Source organism: Uloborus diversus, unplaced genomic scaffold (genome assembly GCF_026930045.1).
Source record: "Uloborus diversus isolate 005 unplaced genomic scaffold, Udiv.v.3.1 scaffold_1310, whole genome shotgun sequence".
NCBI classification, from domain to species: domain Eukaryota; kingdom Metazoa; phylum Arthropoda; class Arachnida; order Araneae; family Uloboridae; genus Uloborus; species Uloborus diversus.
In genome coordinates, this window is record NW_026558000.1 from 26,481 (window position 1) to 52,378 (window position 25,898).

At 36.4% G+C, this 25,898-nt stretch overlaps 1 protein-coding gene across 1 annotated transcript; it reads left to right on the forward strand.

The window, feature by feature from the left end:
* Nucleotides 1–764: 764 nt before the first annotated feature.
* LOC129232706 (sialin-like) lies at nucleotides 765–22,016 on the forward strand (the record flags this gene model as incomplete). Its single annotated transcript, XM_054866827.1, has 9 exons — nucleotides 765–974; nucleotides 4,014–4,244; nucleotides 8,060–8,234; nucleotides 9,723–9,853; nucleotides 11,725–11,874; nucleotides 13,479–13,611; nucleotides 16,150–16,305; nucleotides 20,436–20,521; nucleotides 21,792–22,016. Coding segments are annotated over exons 1-9 (1,467 nt in total), but the record flags the coding sequence as incomplete, so codon positions are not given.
* Nucleotides 22,017–25,898: the final 3,882 nt, after the last annotated feature.

The window sequence follows — 25,898 nt, forward strand, 5'->3', positions numbered from 1 at the left end:
ATAATGTTTCGTAATAACCGTTGGTGGGCCGTTGCCCTTGTGCAGAACTCCTTTCCCAGCCACGATTTTCTAATGTCTGACTTTTAGGAAGTCTGAATCTGGACAGTTCCGCTCTCGTTTCTTTAATATGCCTCTTTGTCTTTCTCAAAAAAGTCTACGTTTCGATAGAGATCGCTCTTTGTACCTTCTCAAAAAACGGCTCGCTTATTTCATTGTATGGTTTTATTAAATTTTACTCTTGCTCTATTTTGGGAAAAAAAACTAGAATTCAAAATTATATCAGTCTCCAGATTCCATCATTAAAACAAAGACACAACCGTTGGCCTCAATCAATACTATTTTTTCAAAAGTTTTTTTTTCTTGTCCTCCACAGCCAACAACCCCATGTTTAAAAGCATAAGTTAACATTGGTCTTATAAATGTTTTGTACAGCGGTACTTTTTTTTTTTTTTTTTTTACGAGATGGGAGTTTAACAGATCTATTATTCCGTTGATAAATAGAAAATAATAACGATAAAAGTAACAACAACAATAATATTATTAATAATTTAAAAGGTGTAAGATAATAGAAGCACGAATTTAGGCCAACAACACGTATCTACGATTATTGTTGTAAGTTTCGTGTAGATGCGGGTATTTTTCACAACTTTCTTCAATTTGGTTTAATGTTTTAACAAATAATATTAGTTATTGAAATTAAGATTTTTGAAAAAAATCTCACTATTTTTGGTACCCCCTGATCATGTTTCACTTCAGATCGGGACGTAATCCCCGCCCGCTACATCCTCAGCTTAATGACCTTCCTCGGGATGGGCCTGGTGTTCAGCCACCGAGTCTGCTTCAACGTCGCACTCGTCGCCATGGTGAACAGCAGCGCCGAACTCGAAATCTCACGACCGGAGCCGAAGATTGACGACCACTGCCCGATGCCCGAATCGGGAATCAACTCCTCGCAGAAGTCACCAATAACTGAGGTAACTCTGACAAGATAACTGATAAGACATTTATCTTATTAGTTATCCACGGTGGTCTGAGAAACAACATAACTTAGAGTTATATTGAACGTGTACTTTGACGCGAAGAAAAGTATATGACAAAAACAAGTGTATGGTGAAAAAATGCTTTTAAATTGTTAACTTGTTTTTAAGAAATCCTTGAAAACCTGGATTATTTTCAAAGTTTATTTCAAAAGTCCCCTCTCCACAATTCTATGATGGCTTAAGTTCAGCTTAAAAATTAATTTGTTCACTCTATTTATTATTGTTACCATAAATTTTTATTTTTGGCATCAATTACCAAACATGTCCCAATAAAAACAAACCCACCCACTCAAGCCATAAAAAATATAATGAAAGCATTACAATAATAAAGGTTGCCCTTGTATCACGTCTTTCCAGCAATAAGGACAATTTGAAATGAATCTATTATAGTAGAGGGGCTACGGTAGAAAATATTGCCTTAAACTGCATTTTCTGATAAAATCATGAAACTTGGCATGCATGTAGACAATGTCCTTACAAACATTTTTAGAAAGACATTTCAAAATCCCCCGCCCAAACCCCCATGTCGGCCATTTTTGGTCAAAAATCCAAAACTACTTTTATTTTTTATTATTAGAAGAAACACCCAATGTATCTTTTGTGAATTCTATTATGCTTACTAAAGTAAAAAGCCATCAAAATATCTCTCAACCTCCTAATTTTCATAATAATTTCAAAAACTTCGTTTTTTTTAAACAAAACTTTAACTAAAGCCTTTAACATTTCGGGACGGGTTGTTTGAGAAATGTTTTTTTTATGTATTTTTAAGCACTGTGTTAAAGAAAATCAATTCGTTTATTGCAAAACCCAATAATCCGAACCCCAGAAATCCGAAGCATTAGAAAATCCGAACATATGTTTTAAAATTTACTGATAAGAACTGATTACAAAACTAAGAATAAAACTAGAAATAAAAAATCATGAACAAAGCTAGTAATTTTTTCAAAACTCGAAGCAAACATTTGAATTGTTATTTAAGAATGAATACAATACCTTGATTAGCTAAAATTAAATCAATTTTCATTATCGGCAAAAAAAAAAAAGAAAAAACTTAAAACACTTTTTGCTTAATTTTTTGGAAGTTTCACTCACATTCTGCAATTTTATAAGTCATATTTGCACTATCAAAATGAGGGTAAGGGGAGGGGGGGGGGCACGGATATTTTGTTCATAGAACTCCAAAATTTATTATTAAAAGCTTTAAAACAAATTTTAAGAGTTTTCTCATTATACGATTTGAAGCATTTGTTCTATGTTTTAAACGACGTAAGAGGAATAAATTATTAATTACTGCAATAAGAAGTTTAGTGCTATGTTAATAAAGCTAACAATATTTTTATTATTAATAAAATTGTTTATTTATTGAAATATAACTCACTATTACAAAAACTACAACCAAAACTACAAGAAATCTGAGTAAGTGATACGTATATTATACAGAAGGTAATTTAAAACGTTTTAATCTACAAATAATTTACACAAATACATAGCATTTTCCATTGCAGTATTTACACATCGATGTGCGAATAAGTTCATTTTTGAAGCACCCACAAGTTATTTGAGAGCAGTTGTTTTTTACACTTGCATGACATAAAATCGCTTTAAGCACTTGAAACTGCGGGCAAACTCAAACAAACAAGAACGTGCTTTTCATCAATTTCTGTAAACCCCAATCATGAATTTATGTTCTGGCTAAATTTTTAGGCATACTTCCCCATTGATATCTATACCTTGATAAGCACTAAATAAGTTGCCTAAAGGCTTCTGTTGTGGGTGATAAGATAATCATTGATCTTTGTTCGCTGGTGAAAAAACATTTTCTAGCTTCATTTACGGACGGAAGTTCCATAAAGACGAGTAGCAAAGATTCGCTAAGATGTTTGAAATTTTTAAGGTATGTTTTTTTTTTTTTTTTTGAGTTTGGGATAGGTATTAAAATGCGCCAATCAAGATAGTCTTTCCATCTTTTTCCGCATCGTCACTTTTCCCCGACCTGCGAAAAAAGAAGTCGTGTTTCTGTTTGCTCTGTATGGAAATGAGGCATACATCCATGTCCTGCGACAGTATTCAGTTCCACTTGTTCGTCAAAGCAGCATGTAATGCAAATGTGAACCGCCTTAGTTAGTCTTCAACCAAAAGAGTAGTTTCATTCCATTCATATTGCAGGTACCACCAAGTAAACAAATGGTTGGCAGAGGATAAGGATGCCTCAGAGTGGAGTTGGTCGAAAATCAACATAAATTTTGAGATTGGTTCGTCCTCAATCGCAACTTTAAAAGAAACAGCCTCACCCGTTCTTTTCAAAATTCTCTCATGTTATTGCAAGATGGGATGTATGAGAGCAAGCTCTTGTTGCAGAGCTGGTCTTAGCTGCTCCGCTTTGTGCAATTTGCCATTTGAAACGACTGACCACAACAACCTGTCAATTCCAATCGACAAAATGGAAAATAAAGTAGTTTTTAAATGAAAAAAAAAAGACTTCTCTCTACCATCTTTTTTTTCAGTTCGAGAGTAGATCATACCCATCAAGAAAACCCTAAAAACCAAGACATTATTTCATTTTTAAGAAAAGGTTTGATGATAAAACTTACATGTAAATAGAGTTTTACCCTTTTGAAATAATTATGTTTCTTTCTTTTGTCCAGATCTCCCTTATTCCAATCGAAAGTATTTTGTTTTGTAAGTCTTTTGTTCAAAAATATTCTCTATTCAAAATAAAGCTCGGTAGGTAACTTTCAAGTCGAAAAACGAAATACGACCGAAAAATCATCAATGTGAAAGATAGGAGAAGGAATGTTTGCGTTACCTGCATAGGGCAGTCTACTATTGGGCTTTTTTTTTTTTTTTTTTTTTCATAACCGCCGTTTTTTGCCAAAACACATAACTTTTAGAAACGTGCGATTTTAATGTCTAATATGACTGGACTTAAAGTTTCCATATTTTTCGTTTCTAACTGCTGTTTCCTATTTTCAGGGCACATATCCGTGGACTCCCTCCACGCAAGGAGTCATGCTGGCTTCGTACTTCTACGGCTACGTGATCGCCCAAATCGTTGGGGGTCGACTAGCAGAGCTCCTAGGAGCAAAATGGCTGCTGGGAGTCACTTTACTTGCCTCCTCGTGCCTCACGTCTGCGACTCCACTCCTGTGCGACTTAGGGCCCGTTTTTGTCATCACTCTCAGGGTGCTTCTGGGGTTGATACATGTGAGTTTGTGTTTTCGCTCGTTGATAGAATCGTTTATTTCAGAAACCACCTAAGTGCGCTTTATTCAACTTTCGGAAAACTAAAAAAAACTGTTTTGCAGCTTAAGTATAGGTTTATTCTCATTCATATATTTTTTTTACGAAATCAAAAACGTTCTATTGGGATAATCTATTTTTAATTTTTTTTTTCATTAAAATTTTTGAGTTATAATTTTTTGAAAAAATTGCACTTAGGTGGTTTCTGCAATAAATGAGTTTATCCAAAGTGATTTTTTAAAATTTATTATTGAAATTAAGTCAAACCATTAATTTTTATTTGTTTTGGTATTAAAGGTAAGTAACAGACACACTTAAGTATAAAAAAGAGTTTTTTTTACTAGGCCTAAATCGAAAGATACAAGTAGACTACACGCTACAATATGTTTATATACAAAGATCTGGCCTTATTCACTTATTCAGCTTCTGGCAAGTCTTCTGGTAACTCCTTGTCAGTTGTTGGCCATTGGATGATAGTGTCATAGAAGGCTTCATATCCAACAGTGTATTCCATCAACTTTTTTATATCGTCTATCTTTTTTTTTTGTTGATTGGGACCTAAATCCAAAAATATCACTTTGCAAAACCCGATAAATTTTAAAATTTGTTATAGCCTACAAAAACGTTTAGCTAAAAGTAAAATATAAACGTTTAAAATAACCTTGGTAAAATAAAAGTAAACATACCTTCCCCAAAGGATAAGCTTTCTCTGTTTGTAGTTCCGGAGGGCTGGCAGTTTTTAGCAATGTGAAGGTAGATGTTGTTATTCCTCCAATGAATTCGCTTGCGACCACTTTTCCCGGAGTATCCTTGTTGTAGAAAAACTGCTTGTACTTGGACACTTTGAATGGCTGCTTATTTTCTTTGGGTACTTTCCTGCCTGATGTTTCGTCTGAATTTGGCATTTTCTTATATGATTTGGGCCACCACTTTTTGAAACTGAGAACATCGTCTGATTTAAGGTGATATACACTAAATCGGCCAGACTTACTAGCTTTTAACATTAGCTCTGCATATTCATCAAGCGTATAAATCCTGTCCATCTTTCTCAAAAGACGCTTTATACTTCCAAAATCTCGGTCACATGGGGAAAATGAGTGGCCTCGTACAGGGTAGTAGTGAGTTATGGTTTTAAACCGACCTGAGTCACAGAGGTTTAGTAAAAAACGCACAACTGTGTGATTCTTATTTTGGCCTGATGGTCCATCACAAAACAGTGTGAGATGCTTCACATTAACTGGAATGTCATTGAAATAGTTCAGTAGCATTGAACATACTTCGTCTGGGCCTTTGTTTGCTTCGCCCTCATGATAAACATACAGTTTGGAAGAATTAGTTTTCAAATCGTGTAACGAAAACACATTTACCCAGAGCTGCATCATATAAAAAACCTCCTGTACAGGTATGTGCGGCAAGGGTAAGTTTTGCATATAGTCGAAGGCTAGTGCGACCGTGTTGTCATCTTTGTTTTTGCTTGCCTCATCCATAGCTTTGTAAAACTTTTTTGCTCGCCTTAAGTGTAACATTTTCTCAGCAGCTACATTTCTTTTAGCATTGTCACTCAAACCCTTGTCTTTCAGTTTGGCCGACAGTCTTTCGCAAGTTGAACACACATCAACTTGGGGTCTTCCAAAACAGTAAGCAAAGTTCTCTTTAAAGTATTTGTTGTAGAAACTATATTTTACTTTATTTTTTAGATCAGGGTTGTCTAAAATAAACATTGCATGCATTTTTGTGACATCAAGCCTAGCGTCAAGATAGTTTTTAGGTTTTCCCCCATAATGGGTTTCCTTGACATCAAACTTCTCAATGTGCTGCTGTATTCTCACACAAACGTTACCTGGAAGAGCGTTTCCACTTCTAGATTTTCCCCTCATATCTACAGGGTTTTTGTGAAGGGCAGAACATTTATTTATTCTTTTGATTCTATTGTCAGAAATTCCAAACACTTTCAAGAAAACACCTCTACAAACTTGAGTAAGAACACCATTTATTTTCAAGTTATACTTGTATGAATGGGATTTTTTGTTTGGGAAGTCATCAGTAGTCACGTCAGGGTTTTCTTGAGCTTGCTCATTATTTACATTAGACCTGCGGTTTTTGCGTCTACGTTTCACAGGCATAACCTCTACTAAAGCTTGGAGGTACGTGTCTTGGGTGTTTTTATTTTCCAAAGAGTAAAATGTTTCCCATAGTTCTCTATTTATTTCATCCGTAAGTTTCAAATAACATTTCAAATTGCACTTACAGTTAACATCATTCAGCGGGGCTTTGCTGGGAACTTCTTTTCCTTTGTACGAGACGTACTGCAGTCCTTTGAGCCTAGCATTCCGAATAATGTTCCGTTTGTATTTTTCTTCTTGCACAACTCCACGCCTACGCTTGAGATTAGGTTCATCATCTGAACTATCCGACATGGCTTAAGAACTATATAATGTAATGATAAACAACAAAATAACACCTATATTTCACCGAAAACTAAACTAACTACTCAGTGTTAGGTAACCAATGAATCATACAAAACAGCGAGACACAACAATGCTGACGTCAACAAGGCCGCCAACCGTCACGAGTGAAATTTACCGCAGAAAGAACCTAAGCGACGGCGCTTGGGTTCTTTCTGGAATAAACGGATTATTTTCAAGGCTGCCAAATAGCATTGCTGACATGGAACATAGGTTATTTCTGCACTAAAAGATGTAATTACCTTTAAATTGTACAGTACCATCAAGAACACATTTTTTAATATTTTGTCGCTTAGGTGGTTTCTGAAATAAACGATTCATGTTCTTGGCGCGAGAAGGCGGCAGCTCCACATTTGAAAACTTTCAGAAATCACAAATAAAGTTTTAAAATTTAATTTCTAACGATTTTGGTTATTTTGTATTATGCAAAAACTTGTCTTTATAAAACCAATTTTAATGACATTTCAGTAAAATACAACGTTACCTGTTTGCCATTAATGGTATTGAAGCTGTCCCGTTCTTCCTCTAAGTATTACATATGATAATTCAAATGCATTTTAGATATTAAGAAATAATTCTCATATAAATAATAACCAATGATCGAGTAACCCGGGAGTTTCAACAATGAAACTCGCTCTACGGCATGATAATTTGATAATCCGTTTTGGTAATGTTTAACATGCAGGGAAAGGCTTCATTGTGACAAGGCTGAACTCTATCCGGTCACTTAACTGTTTTACTGGTAAGAATGTGTCATTTCAGGGGAATGAAGAAACGAAAACAATTAACGTCATCTACTGGAGTTTAGGGCTAATCCACTGGAGAGAGGGTTAAAATTTCAACTATCAAAATATCACCAAACCGGCGATGGCTTCGTTGAAATGTAGAAGAGTAGAAGCAATTTTCACCTGTCGTACCTTGACGGGCGACTTTCTAGTTCAAATAATATTGGGTGAAATCAATTTGAGTCGTGTGGTGCAAAAGACTTTCGCTTTAAAATAAATAGAGTTGTAAAGGGACCGTATACAGTGGTCGCCGCTTTTATGAATCAAATGTGTTCTAAACAGTTTTGGCTGATTCAATAAAGCGGCTACTTCAATAAAGCTAGATTTTGTTCTATTTTTGACGATTTGATCCATTAAAGCGGTTGATTCAATTAACCACTGATTCAATTAACGGACATTCACTGTATTTCTTTTCCTGAAGTGCTGGGGAAGGTCTCTCACTGGGCTCTCATTTGAGAATTAAATTGCGAACAATTCACAATAAGTTTAACGTTGAACTCAGTTTTTTTTTTTTTTTTTTTAATTGTAGGGGATGATGTACCCCGGCTGCTACGCTTTGCTCTCCCGTTGGGCTCCTGCACCCGAGCGGAGCACCCTGCTGTCTGTGTGTGTGATTGGCACGCACTTTGGAGTTGTGGTGGGCATGCCCCTCACCGGCTATATGAGCGAGCTCAGAGGATGGCCGTCCTCATTTTACTTAATAGGTAAGTCATCGGCGCTCGTGCTTGCTTGTGTGCAGCAAAGGAAGTCGTGGGTTCAATCCCCACCGTGATTTCTTCTCTTTGGGCGTATCTTTCCAGCGCTGTCTTATCTCTGAAGGAGATTGGATTCTTGTGTTTGATTAATAAGTGTTTGTTCTTGCGTCTTTGTTTTCTCTTTCACGTTTTTCTTTCTTTCTTTTTTTTATTTTTTAATACTACTCAAAATTATATACCTTGGCGCTTTTTTTATTCAAAATTCTAGAATTTTTACGTTTTTTTCACCTTAAACAATTTTACTTTATTCGGCACTTTTTTCATCTTCACAACAACCGTTTGGCACAGTTTGGCATGTCAAGGCTCTTGCGCATTAAAATTTAATAAAACCAACCAGCGCTGTCTTGTCTTTAAATTTAAAAAAAAAAAAAAGGAAAAATTGCCTTGGGCCGTGGTAGCCCGATCGGTAGAGTGTCGTATTCGTGGCCGGAGGGTCCTGAGTTCGAACCTCGATGATCGAAGATCCACCGTCGTCATTAAAGGGAACTGGGCGACGTTAAATATGCTCGTGGTCTCAATGTCCTCCAAGTGAAACGATATCTCTGGGGGTGCTAGCACCAGGTAGCTATTAGCTCCTGGTCTAGTTCTAAATTCTCATTAACTGTTCGATCCGGTGATGGTGCTGCCATCTATCGGTGTAAAAAATAATGGAGGCAAAGCACTTAGTATGCAGTCCTCGACATAAATACAGTTGTAGTCAGTTGTGACTCGGAATCGTGAAAACTGTCTTCAAGTGCAGCGCAAAATTATTCGCTCTCTGTGGAAGAGTCGAAAGCATCGAATTCGTAGGAAATGGGGAAGGCAATAAACGCAATAAGAGAATGAAGAGTTCAACAATCTGCATCTCAATCTCTTGAATTTTCAACTTGTTGCTTGACCACGGAGAAATGGCTGGTGAACTGGGCGCGGAAACGGAGCACTTTTATTTGGTAATACGTAGGATCAGGGAGATCGCAAGAGCAGTAAAATTTTTACTACATTCGCTTTCTCGCTTATCCTTCCTGTTACAGCATGAAGTGCTCTGTTTCCGCTTCCATCAGTTCATCAGAGTTCATCCCATCACTCTGTGGTCAAGCTTGCCTGCACTTCTTGCGAAGCTACAGTATCCGGACACTTTTTTTCCCGCCCGCTTTTAGGACTTAGGTCAATCCGGACGGACCGTTATGAAGCTGAAACTGAAACACTAGGTAAAAATGTTGATTACATTTTGAAATTGGTAGTTAAAAATATTTTTCACCGCCTCGCCTTAAGAATTCCACATTCATGCAGCTTATAGCAGTTCATGAAACATTTTCGCAAAGATTCTTGAAATTCACAAGAAACTGGATGCAACCTGTGAAATCCAGGAACGTTGCTCTGAAATAACCGGAAAAGTACCGGAATTTTCATACAGTGTACTTTGAAACCACTCGTTGCATTTTCAAACTCTTTTCATAGGTGGAGCTGGATTTGCTTGGTGTGTTTTTTGGTTGTTCCTCGTCTATGAAACGCCTGCAGAACATCCCAGAATTTCCATCTCAGAACTTGATTATATTCAAAAGAACATAGAAGTGTCAAATTGTAAAAAGGTAAATGGAATTTAACTTCCACCTTTTTTTTTGAATCACTGAAAGTTTCAATATCTTCCTGATGGGGGAAGCAAAGGGCTTGTGATTCAATAGATATCCAGGCCCGGCTGCTGGGGTTAGCGACCTAGGCCACCACCTACGGCGGCAGATTTCAAAATAGCAAAATGTAGGAGGCAAAAAAAAAAAAAAAAAAAGAAAAAAAAGAAAAAAAAAATAGAAATTCAAATTTTTTCCTTTTTTTTTCTTTGCAGCTCAAATTGCAGCAAGACGTGAGAGTATACTGTCCGACCATCACGATAAAAGCCACCGCCGAAATGTCTGCGCCTGTCTACTGCCATAGCAACGAGGCGCGCCTCATTTTTTCAAGGGAAGCTTAATGTTGGAAAAACCCGTACGACTGCACAAAGGTGAGCAGACGAGTGGCGAAATGGCGCCAAAAAGCCTTTCTGATAACCCTAGCAGAAAATGAACGAAGTCCGTTTCTTTGGCAGTAGACGGGCTCAGACTTGACGGCGGGAGCTTTTCTCGTGAAAGACAGACAGTACTCGACTTGCTGTAGCGGCACTTGTTAACATCACCTAGGGCAGCAAAACTACTAGAGTCGATCCAGTATACATCATGTAAGAAATCAACAAAAACAGCCTTAAGGGGATTTGGAAGCACCCTCCTTCCCCCTCAAAAAAAAAAAAAAAATATATATATATATATATATATATATATATAAGTAAAAAGAAAAACCCTAAAGTCTTTTTTCCTAGAAAGAAAAGAAAAAGTCGACTTTCCTCTGAGTATCAAAGTGCTATAAAATTTACTCTCCCCCTCCTTCCAGCACCATTAAAGATCGTCTAAAATTTGTTTTCAGTACATTAATGCCAAAAACATTCCGGGGTAGGCCCCCGAATCTCCTACCATCATCGAAGTACATCTAGAATTGTGTTTCTAGAACTTCAATTTCCAAAAGATGCTGAAACGGATCCCTTGACAGTATCCCTTTCCCTAAAATTACTGAAAATGGGTTACAATCATGTTTTACAGGCTTCAACTTTTGGAAATTTTCTGAGGGAGGGCACGGAGCCTTCTCTTTTCCAACTTCACCAGGATAGTCTAGAATTGAGTTTTTAGAGATATAATTAAAGAAAACTTCCGCGGGAACCCCCCAGACCCTTTCCCCTTCCTGTTTCTGCGAAAATATTATTCTTATGACAACGTTCATATTGCAAATTTATATCCTCTACACTGCATTTATAAAGAAGCTAAAGTGAAGCTAAATTGCGATCGCAAAAAGGATCAACTATAATAATCGCGTTCACAAAAATGAACCACTCTCATGTACTTGTAGAAAAAAAAAACATACATTCCTGATCTTAAAAAAATTGCTCAAAACATTTTATTTTCACGCTGTTCAAAAAGTTTACTCGTCACTTTCCCACACTTGATGGTAAAAATATGCCCCGTTTTAGTGATTTCCGTATTTCGGAAGTTCGGATTTTCGAGTTTTTACTATATATATATACATATATATATGTATGTATATATATATCTGGACAAATTAAGTCTCCGTCATATGCTACACCACTGTCAACATACATGTAAATATGTAACTTTTACAAAGCAGGGGGGAGGAGCAATTGCCCTTTCTTGACTTCCCGGATTTACAAGTTTGGTTACTGGCAGCTAGCAAACATTCTCAATCTGACATAAACCTCGCGTTATTTTATTTATACTACTCATTATGTCGTTCTCTTGCTTCCTGCTGCTTGATACTTCATAACCATTCTAGTGATACTCTTTAAAAAGGGTTAGCATTTTTTAACTTTATTTTTAAAGCCATGACTATTGTAATAAATTAATCCCTATTATTTTTATTCCAGCGTGTTGATGTTCCTTGGATGAAAGTTGTAACTTCCGGTCCCGTCTGGGCAGTGACTATCGCTAAATTTTGTGGTGCTTGGAGCTTCATTTGTTTTCAATCTAAGCTGCCAGCCTACTTGGACGAAGTATTGCATATGCCTATTCAAAAAGTAGGTGGAACTTTGACAGAGTTGATATATTGACATTTTTAAAGAACATGCTGTTTCGATACCACATTACAAATATCTACAAGCTTATACAGTCAACCGGGGCAAATTTGCCCAGTGGGAAATCTTAGTTTCTGAAAACGATGATATTTGGCGTTCTATTTAGTTCCAAAACTAGCTAATAAATGTGGTAATGTCTTTGTGCAATGAAAATGCTACTGCATCTATTGTTTTTGTTATTGTTGTCTTGTACCTGCTATGCTGGTAATTTGAGGTGCGCTGCTTCACTTTTCCTGCTTTACCGTAATTTGGTGGGAAGTCCGACTTCCAAGGTTCACACAGTTCATAAGGACTCGTCTGTAGGGTAGGCATCCATTCACAGCAAAACAATACGTTCACACAAAGAAAGAAAAAGGACAGGAGAGAGAAAGTACGTCCATGCCAGAGCTGGGATTCGAATCCAGGACCTACCCATCGCAATCAGACTTCACTGACCACGCTAATTGGATGTAGGTGCTAAAGAAATATTTAAAGTATCCATCTACCTGTGCGACGTTGTAGCGGCGTATATACTATACGAAATGAGTATATAATATCCAGTCCGTGAGAGATGGAGGCTTAGTTAACCCTCCGCTAACTGAAAATTTCATTGCCTGACTAAATCTGTCAGATTGTGAAATAAAAATAGGCAAAAGAATTTTTTAAGACAGAGAGATAATAGTTTATTTACTTTTAAAATCTCCTAGAAAAGTTAAATCAATAAACCTTATTCATTTGTGAAGCAAGAATGACATTCGTAACGAAAACTATTATTGATGTTGCAGAAAAATGCTTACCGTCACCTTATCATCCCCAGTCCCTCAGACATGTTTACTGAAAACTGCTTATTGACTCAATTAGTCATTGTTAATTAATTTTGTTTCACATACTTTTATCTTCTTTCTTTCGTTTTTTATTATTTGAAGCTAGAATGTAAGAATTTATCATTATAAGGGTCTATGGACCTGCGAAATTTTGAACTTTCTGGTCCATTAGATCAGTAACTATTTTTTAAACGTCTACTCCTATGTACTTACATAACTGTTTATCCCCATGAAGTTGTTATGCAGAAATTGTCCTCAGTGTCTCTTGAAATGAGGATCTGAATTCTGTATTATTCTGTTGATTAATTTTATGATTTCCTGCAATTCCTCAAAAAAAGAAAAAATGTTTTCTGGAATAACTTCCCGTCCACAAATTTTCTATGAAGTTCGTTAAAAAAGTTTAATTACTTGTTATTTACGTTAGTTTTTAGGGTTTAGACATTATGCAGTTACCTTCGATATGAAGGAAGCTAATTAAGTGAAACTAGCTTTAATCATAATTGCTGAAACATTTCGTTTCTTGATGGTACTTTGTAATTCAACGACCCTACCATCTTGTTAACTTCTATTTGGTCAAACAGGCACAGCATAAAATGCACCTCAAGAGAGCTGGTGGGGACTATAGCTTCAAGTTTGTTTTATTAATTATCATTTTTGTTTTTATGTCTATGACATTGTACAGTACATGTGTCAGTTTGAAAGACAATGAAGCTTTTTCCTGACGCTTTAATTTTCATTTTTCAGAATGGAATGGTAAATTCCCTTTTGTTTGGTGTGCTTTGTGTTTCGATTGTTCTTTCTGGAAAAGCATCCGATTTAATCCTCAGCAAAACTAAATTGCGGAGGACAGTCATCCGCAAGGCATTCGAAACAGTCGGTAAGTTAGCTAGTAACTGTTGCTTATTTGAGTCATGAAAAGTCAGTATTTTTTTAATATAATTAGCTAATTTCGCGATTAATTTAACTCAGTTGGATTTTATTTCCAAAATCTAAACTTCATGCATTGAAAAGTAATCCCAAAACGCAATGTTGAAAGTTTTGGCGAATGTAGGGGAATGACGTTCACCTAATCAAGAACTTGAATAACTAGTCACATTTAGAAATTAAGCATTAAAAAAAAATTGAATTTTGACTTCCTTAATTCAAATTATGTTTTTCGCAATCACGAGTCTGTGTGTGTATGTAGGCGTGTGTGTCTGTGTGCAGGCATGAGTGTGTGGGTATGTGTGTGTATGTAGGCGTGTGTGTCTGTGTGCAGGCATGAGTGTGTGGGTATGTGTGTGTATGTACGCGTGTGTTTGTGTCAGTGTGCAAGCATGAGTGTGTGTGTAGGTGTGCATGCATGAGTGTGTGTATGTGTAGCTGTGTGTATGTATGCGTGTGTGCTTGTGTCTGTGTGCATGCATGAGTGTGTGTGTAGGTATGTGTATGTATGCGTGTGTGTGTGTAGGTGTGTGTATGTATGCGTGTGGGAAATGGACGCAACCTGGAGAGGGTTTTTGCTAGAGGAGCAGCATCGTGAGGCCGGTCGACGGTGCTGCTGCAGAGGGAGGCGGGGGAGAAATAAAATCATAGGAACATCAAAACCGTCAAATGAGAACAATAAGCAATGTGATTGCTCAAAAAAAAAAAAAAAAAAACCATTTTTTAACAAAGTATATCTATAAAGCTTAAGAAAGAGGTTTGCAAACAAATAATTTGCATAAATGTTTTAGGGACTTATTCGAAAATCGTTTAGTTAATTACATCATGCCGCAAAACAGCAGATTTCTGACTACGCATCCTATTCGATTAGAAGCAAATCATCTGGATCATCATGGTCATCATCATATAGCTGAGACTCATCAGTAGTGAGCTGGGTGCAATACTCACCAGCTTAGGTGAGCGCCGTTATCCTTCACCGCATTCATGTTGGACTAGAATGCATAATAATTGGCGTAACAGCGCACAATAACAAAAAAAAAAAAAAAAAAAGCATGAGCGTGTAGCTAAACGTATATATTTGATAGATATACGTAAAGAATAAATCAAAATTTGGAGTTAAATGCATACTCACTTGCACATTAGATGTAGTACAATTCTATAACTAAGTAAGTGCAATCCCACTAAAAATATAATTGTACAAAAATGCAAGTCTCCCTCCCCCGTAAAAAGTTGCGAAGCTTCATGTAAAATCAAGTCAGTTGTTTTAGTTAGCCAGTTCTTTAGAAAAGACATCCGACAAAAGCTTTGGTTGGATATCTTTTTTTCCACAAGATCACTTCTTTTGCATTGATAAAGTTTTGCATGATCCACGTAACGCCGAAGCACGTGTGTGCAGTTTCCTGCAAAAATTTGTTGTCTTTGCGTTGTTGAGCAATCACGATTGCTTATTGCTTTCATTTGACCGTCCTTGATGTCCGGTTCCTTTTTCAGCTTGGACCAGGGGCCTCTGCAGCACCACCGCCCGCCATCCTCTGCAGGCGCGGCTCCTCCGGTCCTGAGTTATCCGCTTCTCCTGGTCGGAGGCGTCCGTGTCCTACACACATGCATGCTCACGCACTCACACATACGACTTCACACACATACACTCGCACACGCCTACGTGCATACACACGTCTACGTACACGCACAAGCCTACACACTAACACACACACAACTATGCACAGGGCCCGATTAACCTCTGAAGTTAGGGGAAGCTAAGTCTCATTTCAGGGCCCCCACCTTTTGTTTTCAGTATATTTTCTAAAAATTCTACGCACATTGAAACTAAACTCACTAATGCTATAGATATTATTTCAAAAAACGGCCAAGCAGACTTCCAATTAAAGTTTATCCCCCCCCCTGGCATATTAAACTTTTGTACATTACATATTTTTGTACTCCCATTCGCAACAGATAAGGGTGGTTAGTTGTTTTAGATTTATCACTTTATAAAATGTATCAAGCGTGGTAAAAGTATATTGTAGCACGTTGTTGCAAATTCCACAGATAAAAATAGCTTGCTACCATGTTTTATGAACTGTGTCCTTGCTTTGTAAAATTCTTCCAAAATTTTTATTTAGCAAGCTCTAATGTTTGAATACTTTTAAAAAATACATTCAAAAGCAGAAACTGAAATTTTTAAGTTATTTTTGGGCCCCCTATTAATTTTGAGGGGAAGCTCAAGCTTTCTGAGCCTTTTGGGGGATCAGGCCCTGACTATGCACACGTAACCGCCCTAGAGGAGGGGCAGGCTTGGGGAACAGGAGCCGTTTCTAGAAACAATAACTCCAACGAGTAGGGTCCTGTCGCAGTTCGTGATTGCGAAAACCATAATTTGAATTCAAAATTTCAGAATTCAAATTAATTCACTATTTTATTTTTTTTTTTGCTTTTCATGCACTTAAGTATTCATTCAATTCCGCACCATGCTAATTGATGATTTTCTTTATAGCTCTCGTGGGTCCTGCGTGCTGCATGGTTTCCATTCCCGTGGTGCGCTGCGATGCCGATGCAGTGGTTGCGCTCCTGACCGGAGCAATGGCCCTCTTCGGACTCTGCGGGGGAGGGGATGTGTCTGTCGTAGCCGATATGACACCCGATTTTGCCGGTGAGTGTTCTTTTTTCATGCAACTCACCTCATGCAGGGCTGCGGAGTCGAAGAGAAAATTGTTGCACATGCATTATTTGAATCCCCATGTGCATCAAAATATAGATCCCGGCTCAAGGTCAGGTGATTATCATCAAGGTCGAACATAGCTCAGTACTGTGTGTGAGAGTGGCTCATTTTTCCAAACATAGATTCTTGTCAGAGAACGAGTTTTTTTTTCCTGATTTTTTAAAAAATATATATAATTTTTAATTAATTGTTCCATGCGCTTATATTATGTTTTAATATTGTTTGAAGAGTATTTCACAAAGAAGTTTGTTTGCGTTTTATCGTTTTTTGGTTTGAAATATTAATTTCAAAAATATAAGTCCGTACTATTGAACGTGCCATAACTCTTTTAAATTTTCTCCTACATACTCGAAATTGTGTTTAAAATACCCTTTATCATAGTACACCGTGTACCAAATATAAACATATTTGGTCAAGTATTTCATAATTTCGACTGAAGGGGCTAAAGCATTGAAAGAAAAGCTTTTTGGATTCCATACTATTGATAGAGAAATGTTTTGATTTGACGTTGTTTTCGTGCTTTATCGTCAGCAAAAATCAAATAAGCAAACTTGTGCAATACAGCTAAAGTACAACAACTGACAAAAATGCAAAAAAAATGAAAAATTTCCTGATACTGTGCTTTACCTTCCCATGGCAGGGTAGTCGGAGATAGAATCCGTCCTCCGAAATATTTGCCTTATTATTGTAAAAATAAAGTAAAAAAGTGAAAATTTTACCTAAATTGCTTTGAAAGCATCTTTTCAAAAAGTAAATGTCTGCTTTATAAATTAAAGCTGGTATAAGTAAGTCAAGCTCACATTTCTGCCGAAACAAACATCCGTTTTCCATGACTTATACCTTAAAAATAAAAAAAGAGGTGGGTTCCTTCAAATATTTGGTCCTACTATATCACTAAGCACATTGTTTTCCATATACAGACCAGAAACCTGTCGCCCCTTCCCCTATCAGGAGGAGCTTCCAAATCTTGATGTTTCTCCCAAGACCTTGTGTTTTTTTAGAAATCTTTAGTTCAAATGGTTTTGTTTGAAATTCTTGAGTGATGTATTTTGTTGATGAATAAGATACAATTTTTAGTATTTAACACTAAAGCATACTATTTTCACAAAAAAAAAATTGGCGAGAAATTTAGAAAGCAGTTTTTCATGAACAAATGCTGTTATCTAGAAAGATCGCATTGGGAAGAAAAGAAAAAGAGGAAAAGAAAGAAAGAAAGAATTAATTTGAATTTTGACATCTTGAATTCAAGTTATGTTTTTCGCAATCACGAGTGTGTATGTATGCAGGCGTTTGTGTTTGTGTCTGTGTGCAGGCATGAGTGTGTGAGTATGTGTGTGTGTGTGTATGCGTGTGTGTGTGTGTAGGATATGGGCGCAACCTGGAGACTTTGCTCGTAGAGGAGCAGCATCCGGAGGGACCGGTCGACGGAAGTGCTGCAGCGGAAGGCGGGGGGGGGGGAATAAAATCATAGGAACGTCATTCAAAGGTAAAGTGAGAACAATAAGCAATGTGATTGCTCAAAAAAAAAAAAAACCTTTTCAGCGATAACCCTGATTGTAATTTCTTTCTTTATGTGTTGAATCTGTCTTGTGCAACCAGTGTAATTGTATCAAGAGTTTAATCATTTTGCTCCGCCTAAGTCGCCTTTTCCAAATTTTTAAAATAATTATGGTGAGATCAATTTTAATGCCCATTACCATATTTTTTAACCTTTTTATTTTTGATATTAATAGTCGACCAATTACTATTGTAGCAAGTACAGGAAAATGGATAGGGGGTTTTTAATGATTATTATTATTTTGTTTTTAATTTCCAATGGACGGCAGCAAGAAAAAGTTACAAAGAACAAAATAACAACAACAGACACAATGCACAGAACAAGGAACAATACAGGAACAATAAAGTGAAATATTTAGCTGCCGATACGCTCTCTTGCTTCACAATAACGGTCGCACTGGCTACGTCTGGAAAGCTGGGTGCAAGTGTGCAGGTAGCGAATGTTCATTACTTGGTTTGAGTTACAAAGATTACAATAATTGGGACTCTTGACAATCCTCAAACGGTGAAGATGCTTTGACAAACAGTCATAGCTAGTTAAAAGTCGAAGCATGGCTACTGACTCTGCTGTTGGTGCTAATGGGACAAAATCACGGTTTATAAACCAAAATTTGTGGTTGTTTCTAGCTTTTAGGTCTTTCTAAAAAAAACATCCCTTGATTTTTTTCCTGATACATAATTTTATTGCATTAAATGAGAGTGGATCATTTGATACTTGAACAACAGCAGACATCCTCTTTGCTTGAGCATCAGCGAGCTCGTTTCCCCTAATCCCACAGTGTGCTGTGATCCACTGCAACGCTACTTTTATGTTCCATCAGCAGATCTTTAATGAAACTGCGACATTCAGAAACTTCGTGTGACTTGCATCTCTTGATCGATGCTATCGCCTCAATAGCCGCTAGAGAATCCGATTGGACAACACATCCCTTAAATTTAAAATCACGGTATCTGAATTGATCTAGAGCCATGTGTATAGCTTTTACCTCTCCATCGAATGCAGAGGCATTTTTACCAACAGGAATATAAAAAGAAAAGAGCTCATTGTAAACGCCCGCAACTGCATTTATATGGTCTGCTACTCTTGACCCATCCGTACATATATGTAACCATTCACTTTCGGTGTATTTAGTGTAGATTGTCTCCAGAGCAATGACCCTGAGAACTACTTGATCAGTCTAACTCGTTGAAACAGGCTGTATCAAATTTAAATGATAATTCACAGGTTCATATTTACATATGTTTGTTGGTAAAGGGAGCGACTGTCGTCTAGAATTGATGTCATACGTTCGTTTTGTCTCAAGCGCAAACTGCACAAACCCCTTTTGCGTTTTGAGAGATTTCGGGTGCAACTCCGGTTTCATTCGTTTCCAAGTAGTATTCTTTGCATTTTTTCAAATAAAAATAGAGTTTTCTCATCTATGTATGATTTTATTGATCTGAAATTAGTAAATAAAAACGATGCATCCAGTGGTGTTGATTTCACTGCTCCTGTTATTAGGCGGAGTGTTTAGTTATGTCTAGTTTAAAGTCTGTTCAGGACACGTTTTGACGCAGTGCCCTTACAGCAATAACTCATTAGAGGGAGAACAAACTTCCTATAGGTAATTTCAAGGGTATTACGACTACAGCCACCCAGTTTTAATAATTATTAATTCTTTGATCTTGGGGTTTTCCTCCCGAGATATTGGGAATTTTATGAGCTCAATCTTGGGTTTTTTTCGGGGGACGGGGGGCATTGGCAGCTTTGAAGTTTAGTAATGTATGAGTCTGCTCGGAAAATATTTAATTTTCGTGAGATGGATGAAAATAGATTATTTTATCTGCTCCCATACTAACCCCCACCCCCATACGAACAATGGGGAAATGGTGGAATTCGACTTTTTTCGGAGGGAGAGGGGGGTTTCACTTCCAGAAGGAATCAAATAAACAAGAAAACCTTTTCTCAATTTTTTGTCGGATGTCTTTTCATCCATAAGTTCACTTATTTAGAAAAAGGGGCTCCTTGTAACTCCGAAACACGTTTATTCATTAATCTAAATTTTTGTACGTTGTTATTTCTTATTTTTACTTTTCATGCACCAAAAGTATTTATTCAGTTTCAAATTAATAAGCTTGTACAATAAAGCTCAAGTACAATAGATGGCAAAACAAAGAAAATGAAAAAAAAAAAAAATACCGATACTGCTTTTTATCTTCGCACAGCAGCATAGTACAGCGGGTAATCGATAACAGTGCAATGCGACGAAATGGTTCCTTTACATGGATTCTTTAGCCGAGATATAGCTCGATATTAACAGAAAGAGTTACTTTTCAACTCCAATAGGAGGGCTCCGATCTTGAGAAAGTTAATTTCTTGCTACGTCAGTAACTCAACGCATTTTGACGTCAATAACAAGTCCTCTGTTGACTTTCCAAGAAAATATTCTGTTAAGAACGGAGTTCATCTACCGTAGTCAAATAGTAACAAAGTTGTATTTATTTGTATATTTATTTTGTTTCAGGCAAAATTTTTGGTGTGTCTAACGCCATCGCGAGCGTGCCCGGGATCCTCTCTCCGGTGCTTGCTGGATATTTTCTCGAAGGAAATGTAAGTCATCTTGTACCTTTTCCACGTTTGCAAACTTATCTTATAAGTCATTTTCAACATAACATATCCTGAAAATCCTCTTATATATAATAGCGAATGATCGAGTAACGCTGACATCACCCCAACAATTAAACTTGCGCCACGACATGATAAACTGATAGGATTTTTTGATAATGTTTGACATGCAAGGAAATTTTTTGTTTCGACAAGACTGAACTGGATCTTTTAACTTAGCTGTTTTACTCGTAAAACTGTCATTTAAGGAGAATGAAGAAACGAAAAGGTGGTCAATAAAACAAACGCTATCTGCAGGAGTTTAGGGTTAATCGACTGGAGTTAGGGTTACAGTTTCAACTATCAAACTATCACCAAACAGGCCATTTCTTCGTTCAAATGCAGAAACAATTTTCACCCGTCATATCATGACGGGCGATTTTCTAGTAAATAAATAAACAAATGCAATACAACCTCGTTTATCAGAACTAACTGGAGCCAAAAGCGATCCGGTCCGGATGAACGAAAATCCGGATAAACCGGGTAATATGAGTAATAAGCAAAGCAGATGCTTAAATTAGCAAACTTACCTTTCATTACGACAAAAAAAAAAAAAAAAAAAAAAAAAAAAAAACGTATTTTGCAGCGAAATTAGAGTATGGTTTTAAAAGAAGTTAAAAAATATCAAAACAATTATTCACATTTTTCTTAAAGAATTGGTTCCTTTTCTTCCAGTTTAAACAAGTGTGTCGTTTGAATAGAGTAAGGTCAATATAAAGTTTTGTAATTATTCAACTGCAGTTGTGATTGTCAGACTACTAGGACCACGCCTATGTTCAAGGTCGTGCGGCGCACGACGGCGCCAGAGTCAAAAAGGCGCCGAGCTGCTCTACCAATCAAAAATGCTCCAAATTGGGTAAATCTCTTCCACTGAAAAAATAAAATTGAACTTTTCATAATATCTAATGGTGGCGGTGAAGTTATATTGCGCATTGAAACAAGAAATCCATCTCGCCTACCTAAAAGCAAAAAATATTGCCTTTTCGTGTCTAAACATGCTATTCAAAAGCGAAAACTTTTACACTGTAAACACATGATTCTAATTAAATGTGCTTGAAGAGTCAATATCTGACATCATGCTCAATAAACAAACCTTTTAAAAAGCTTCTAGAAGGAGCATGAAATAGATTCGAAGTCTGATATTTTGATGATGTATAATTTTATATTTAAGACTTTGTTAAAATTTGGCTAAGCTAACAATTTTGTCGTTTTGCAGAAGGGAGATATCAACCAGTGGAACTGCATCTTTTACATATCTATGGCCATCTATCTGTTTGGAGCAGTCACGTTCCTGCTCTTTGGGTCTGCAGAAGTGCAGTCCTGGGGTACTGCACGAACGGACATTCGATTCCTCAAAGAAAGAACCATATCTACTAAAGAACGTAACTTAACGTTTTCAGTTCCGATAATCTTATCTCTAGATTTGGATGAACCAAAAAAAGTAAACTCGATCGAAATAACAAGGTTTTAGACAAAACTATAATACCACTTCAGAATTACGGTGTATGGTTGCTATTAATCTGTGGCAGAACACTTGAAGAAAAGCGTTTAGTTTCATCCAACCAATGAAGCTGCATCTATGTGTCCACGGACATGTATCCGGTTGGGACAGTAGCTTTCCTGTCCCTCGGCTCCGTGAAAGTGCTGTCCTCTGGAGTGCTGCGCAAAAAGACATTGAATTTCTAAAAAAAAAAAAAGAACTATTTCCACGGAAGAGCGTACCTCGCCATTTTTGTCTCAAACATCTTAAATCTTATTTTGGATGAACCAAAAGAAAGTAAAACCAATCGAAATAGCGAGGTTATAGACAAACTATAATACCTCCTCAGAACTACGGTCTATGGTTGTTATTCATTTGGGGCAGAACACACACTTGAAGAAAAGTGTTTAATTTCATCCAACCAATGAAGCTGCATCTTCTACGTATCCACAGGCATATATAAGTGCTGTCTTGGGTTTTTTTTACAAACGAACATTGTATTCCACAAAGAAAGAACTATTTCAACGGAAGAACGTACCTTGCCATTAGTGTCTGAAGCATCTTAAACTTTATTTTGGATGAACCAAAAGAAAGTAAATCCAATCGAAATAGCGAGGTTTTCGGCAAACTCTGATGTCACTGCAAAACTGAGGCATGTGAAAGCTATTCATTTGTGGCGGAACACGAGAGGAAAAGCATTTATTTTCATTCTTTCAATTCTTGTAACATGTTGGGAGACGTATACATATGTTCTTATGCACCAAACAGAAGCGACGAGACAAATTCCTCAGCCTTGGAATCGTTACTGGATTCAGATCAACTTCATTTTCATTTCGCCAACGCTACGCTAAGCACAACAATAAAGTCATTAAAAACCCGACAAGTGAAAAAAGTATTATTTCCATTGACTATTTTTTCTTCTTAGTCGGAAACCTTACGTAATCACATTTTGAAAATATTTAGGAAAGGGAAACATTACCTTACTGAAATGCTTGACAAGACCCAAAGTTTTCATCTTCTTATCGAGTTCCCTTTGTAGCATAGGACTTGGAGCGGTTTTTCTCCAGAAGAAATTTTGGCACGCACGAATTAAAACTTTTTGATGTGCTCTTTCATTTTACAAATCAACTAAGAGAATTTTCACGAACTCTCCCTGCATCTCTTCTTTTTTTTTTCCATTAGAATCTGCAAAAAAAGCATTTGATGTTCTTATGTATATTTATGAAAAATCTGTGATATGTGTACTTTTAAATAAAATGTGTATCTACCTGTTTTCTAATTAATCTCCTTGCCTGAATATTTCTGAATAAGATGGATTTAAAGTGAAAATTTAAACAGTCTCATTAAAAAAAAAAAGACACAGTATCATTCAAAATTGTTTTCGTCCTTCCAGGAGAAGAGTTGCAAAAAACCCGGAAATTTGAAATGAGGGTAAAAACCAAGGAGTTTTTTTAAAGTAGGAAATTTTGATAGGAAAACACTATTACTTCACTCTAAGTAAGCATGATTGATGTGTTGTACTCTTTCACAGAAAAAAGACCTTTCAATCGAAAGATGAATTTCAAATTTAGTAGTGCATAGAACACAAGGTTTGTGTTCTACAAAGTGTCTAATTTGATATGAAGTTACAAACTCTCTACTAATAATTACTTAAGAGTAGAATTATGTGTATTTAAATTTCCATATTTGTTATATGCATAATATGTAACAAGTGTGTGAACTAAAATATTACATTGAACTAAGGCAATTCATATTAAAAGGATATTACCTTCTTTCTCTACTACCCTAGTTTAAGAAATGCAATGCATTTGTGAACCTAAAACTGAAATACTGAAATAAAAATAAAATAATATTTGAAAATTCATAAAAGTTGTGAAGTTTGGAAATGAGCTACAAATTCAATTCAAAGTTTTTTTTATTTACATTTTTATTTTTTTTAATGCCCTCTGGCGCACCGAAGAATTGTTGGTACTCGGCGGAAAAGTAAAATACAACAATTTCGTAGGAAAATGGAGAAGGCAATAAGCGCGGTTGACAAATCATAATTTTCGCACAGCAGGCACAATCGTTTAGTGCGAAATTTCAGATGAAATTCATTTCTAGTTGGAAACAAACCACGACGCTTTACGGGGGGGTTGGGGACTTATTTTGCCAGCGTCTGATTATAAGAACCCTTGTTTCGCCTGTTTTCAATTTACTCTGAAGGCGATTCGTCATTCGTTCAAGGACAAATGCCAACAGTTGTGCACTATTACCGTTGCATTAAACATGAAAAAGAATATTTCCCTCTGACCTATGTGATAACAAATATGATGAAATGAATTTCAATATATCAGCATTATTTCTCTCATGTAACAACACACTCACATGTGAATACTCCTAGAGGAAGCACTTGCCAGTTTTTAGATACGCACAATCGCAAACAATGTTATAACAGCCTCGCTCCGACCGATATCTTAATGTTTCCCTAGTTTGCAGTTTATTCACAATTCTTGTGACTCAAAATCAGGCGCGGATCAATAAATTTTGAGCAAAATCTATCGGGCCTCCTGCAACAAAATCGATTCGCAACTCCAACGAACTGTAGGGGGCACTGAAGTCACTGTCTAATGGCGGAATTGAAAACTAAAACAAACGCACATGGTAACGAAGAAAATGCTAAAAGTGTTGTGATTTTTGTTCGTACGTATGATTTTTTCGCTTTATTCTTTTTAAATTAATTTTCAAAGTCTTGTGGATATTCTGGCCCACGTAGAAAGAAATGAGAATTCAAGAAGCATTACTAAACGTCAAAGATTAATGCAAACTACGTAGTTCGTAGTTCTAAGCAGCTATTTCCATGATGTTGAATTCGATATTTATCAATTCTTGATAAAACTAAATAATAATTGTGGCCTGACAAGAACAACAATTAATGCTAGAAAATTCAATATGACATTACAAATTATTATCGAAAGAAGATGATACTTCTTTGCCTTGCTTGGCTAGCGCTTATTTTTTTTCCATTTGTAGCTGAGTTATTTCTCTCGAATTCCCGAATCGGTTCATTTAAAAATTTTCTGTTTCGATTTTTCTAATTTCTGAGTTACGATTTAATTGTGTCATGTTATGCAAATCATCAACAAAATTCTCACGGATATATGGTGGTAGTTTTCTTTTCAGTTGATTGACCATTATTTCTTTTCACTTATCGAATTCTGTAATCTTACTACCATTTTATTCCACTCATGATAAAAATTAAAAATGGTTTAACTGACATGCGAAATCTCGCCAAGGCTACTTTGCTCGCACAATACCAAAATTATAACCCTAAACAAATTTGGCGAAACCTTTCAGCTGAGAATAAAAGGAATAAGTAAATTCTTTCTAGGTTAAACATTTTTCATTTTGTTCTACGATAATAAATCCAAGAAAATATTTTGCATACTGTCCATTCCAACTAAATGCTGCTGTAAAATATGATTAGTTAAATTAATTTAAGATTAAAAAAAACTCATATTCTTACAAATTCATACAATAAAAAATTTTACCTGGTATAACGTTATCCAATTTTGTTAATCCAGAGTTTTCTTGTTTACGCGTCCACCATTTAATACTTTTTTGAAAGAAATAAGGAAAACTAACATTATTTTGAGAAGCTCGAGAATACTCTTAGGGGACGAATTAATTTCTGTAGTTGAAAGCAAACTAAGACTCATCGATTGCGGTAATAAATACTCAGAACAAACTGCCTGTGTTTACGTCAACAGACACACATGGAACTAAAACGTGGCAATGTTTTAGTTCCATCGGCAGTTTTGTAAATCACCGCAAGGTAGCGTATTCGAGCGCTGGAGTTCCGAA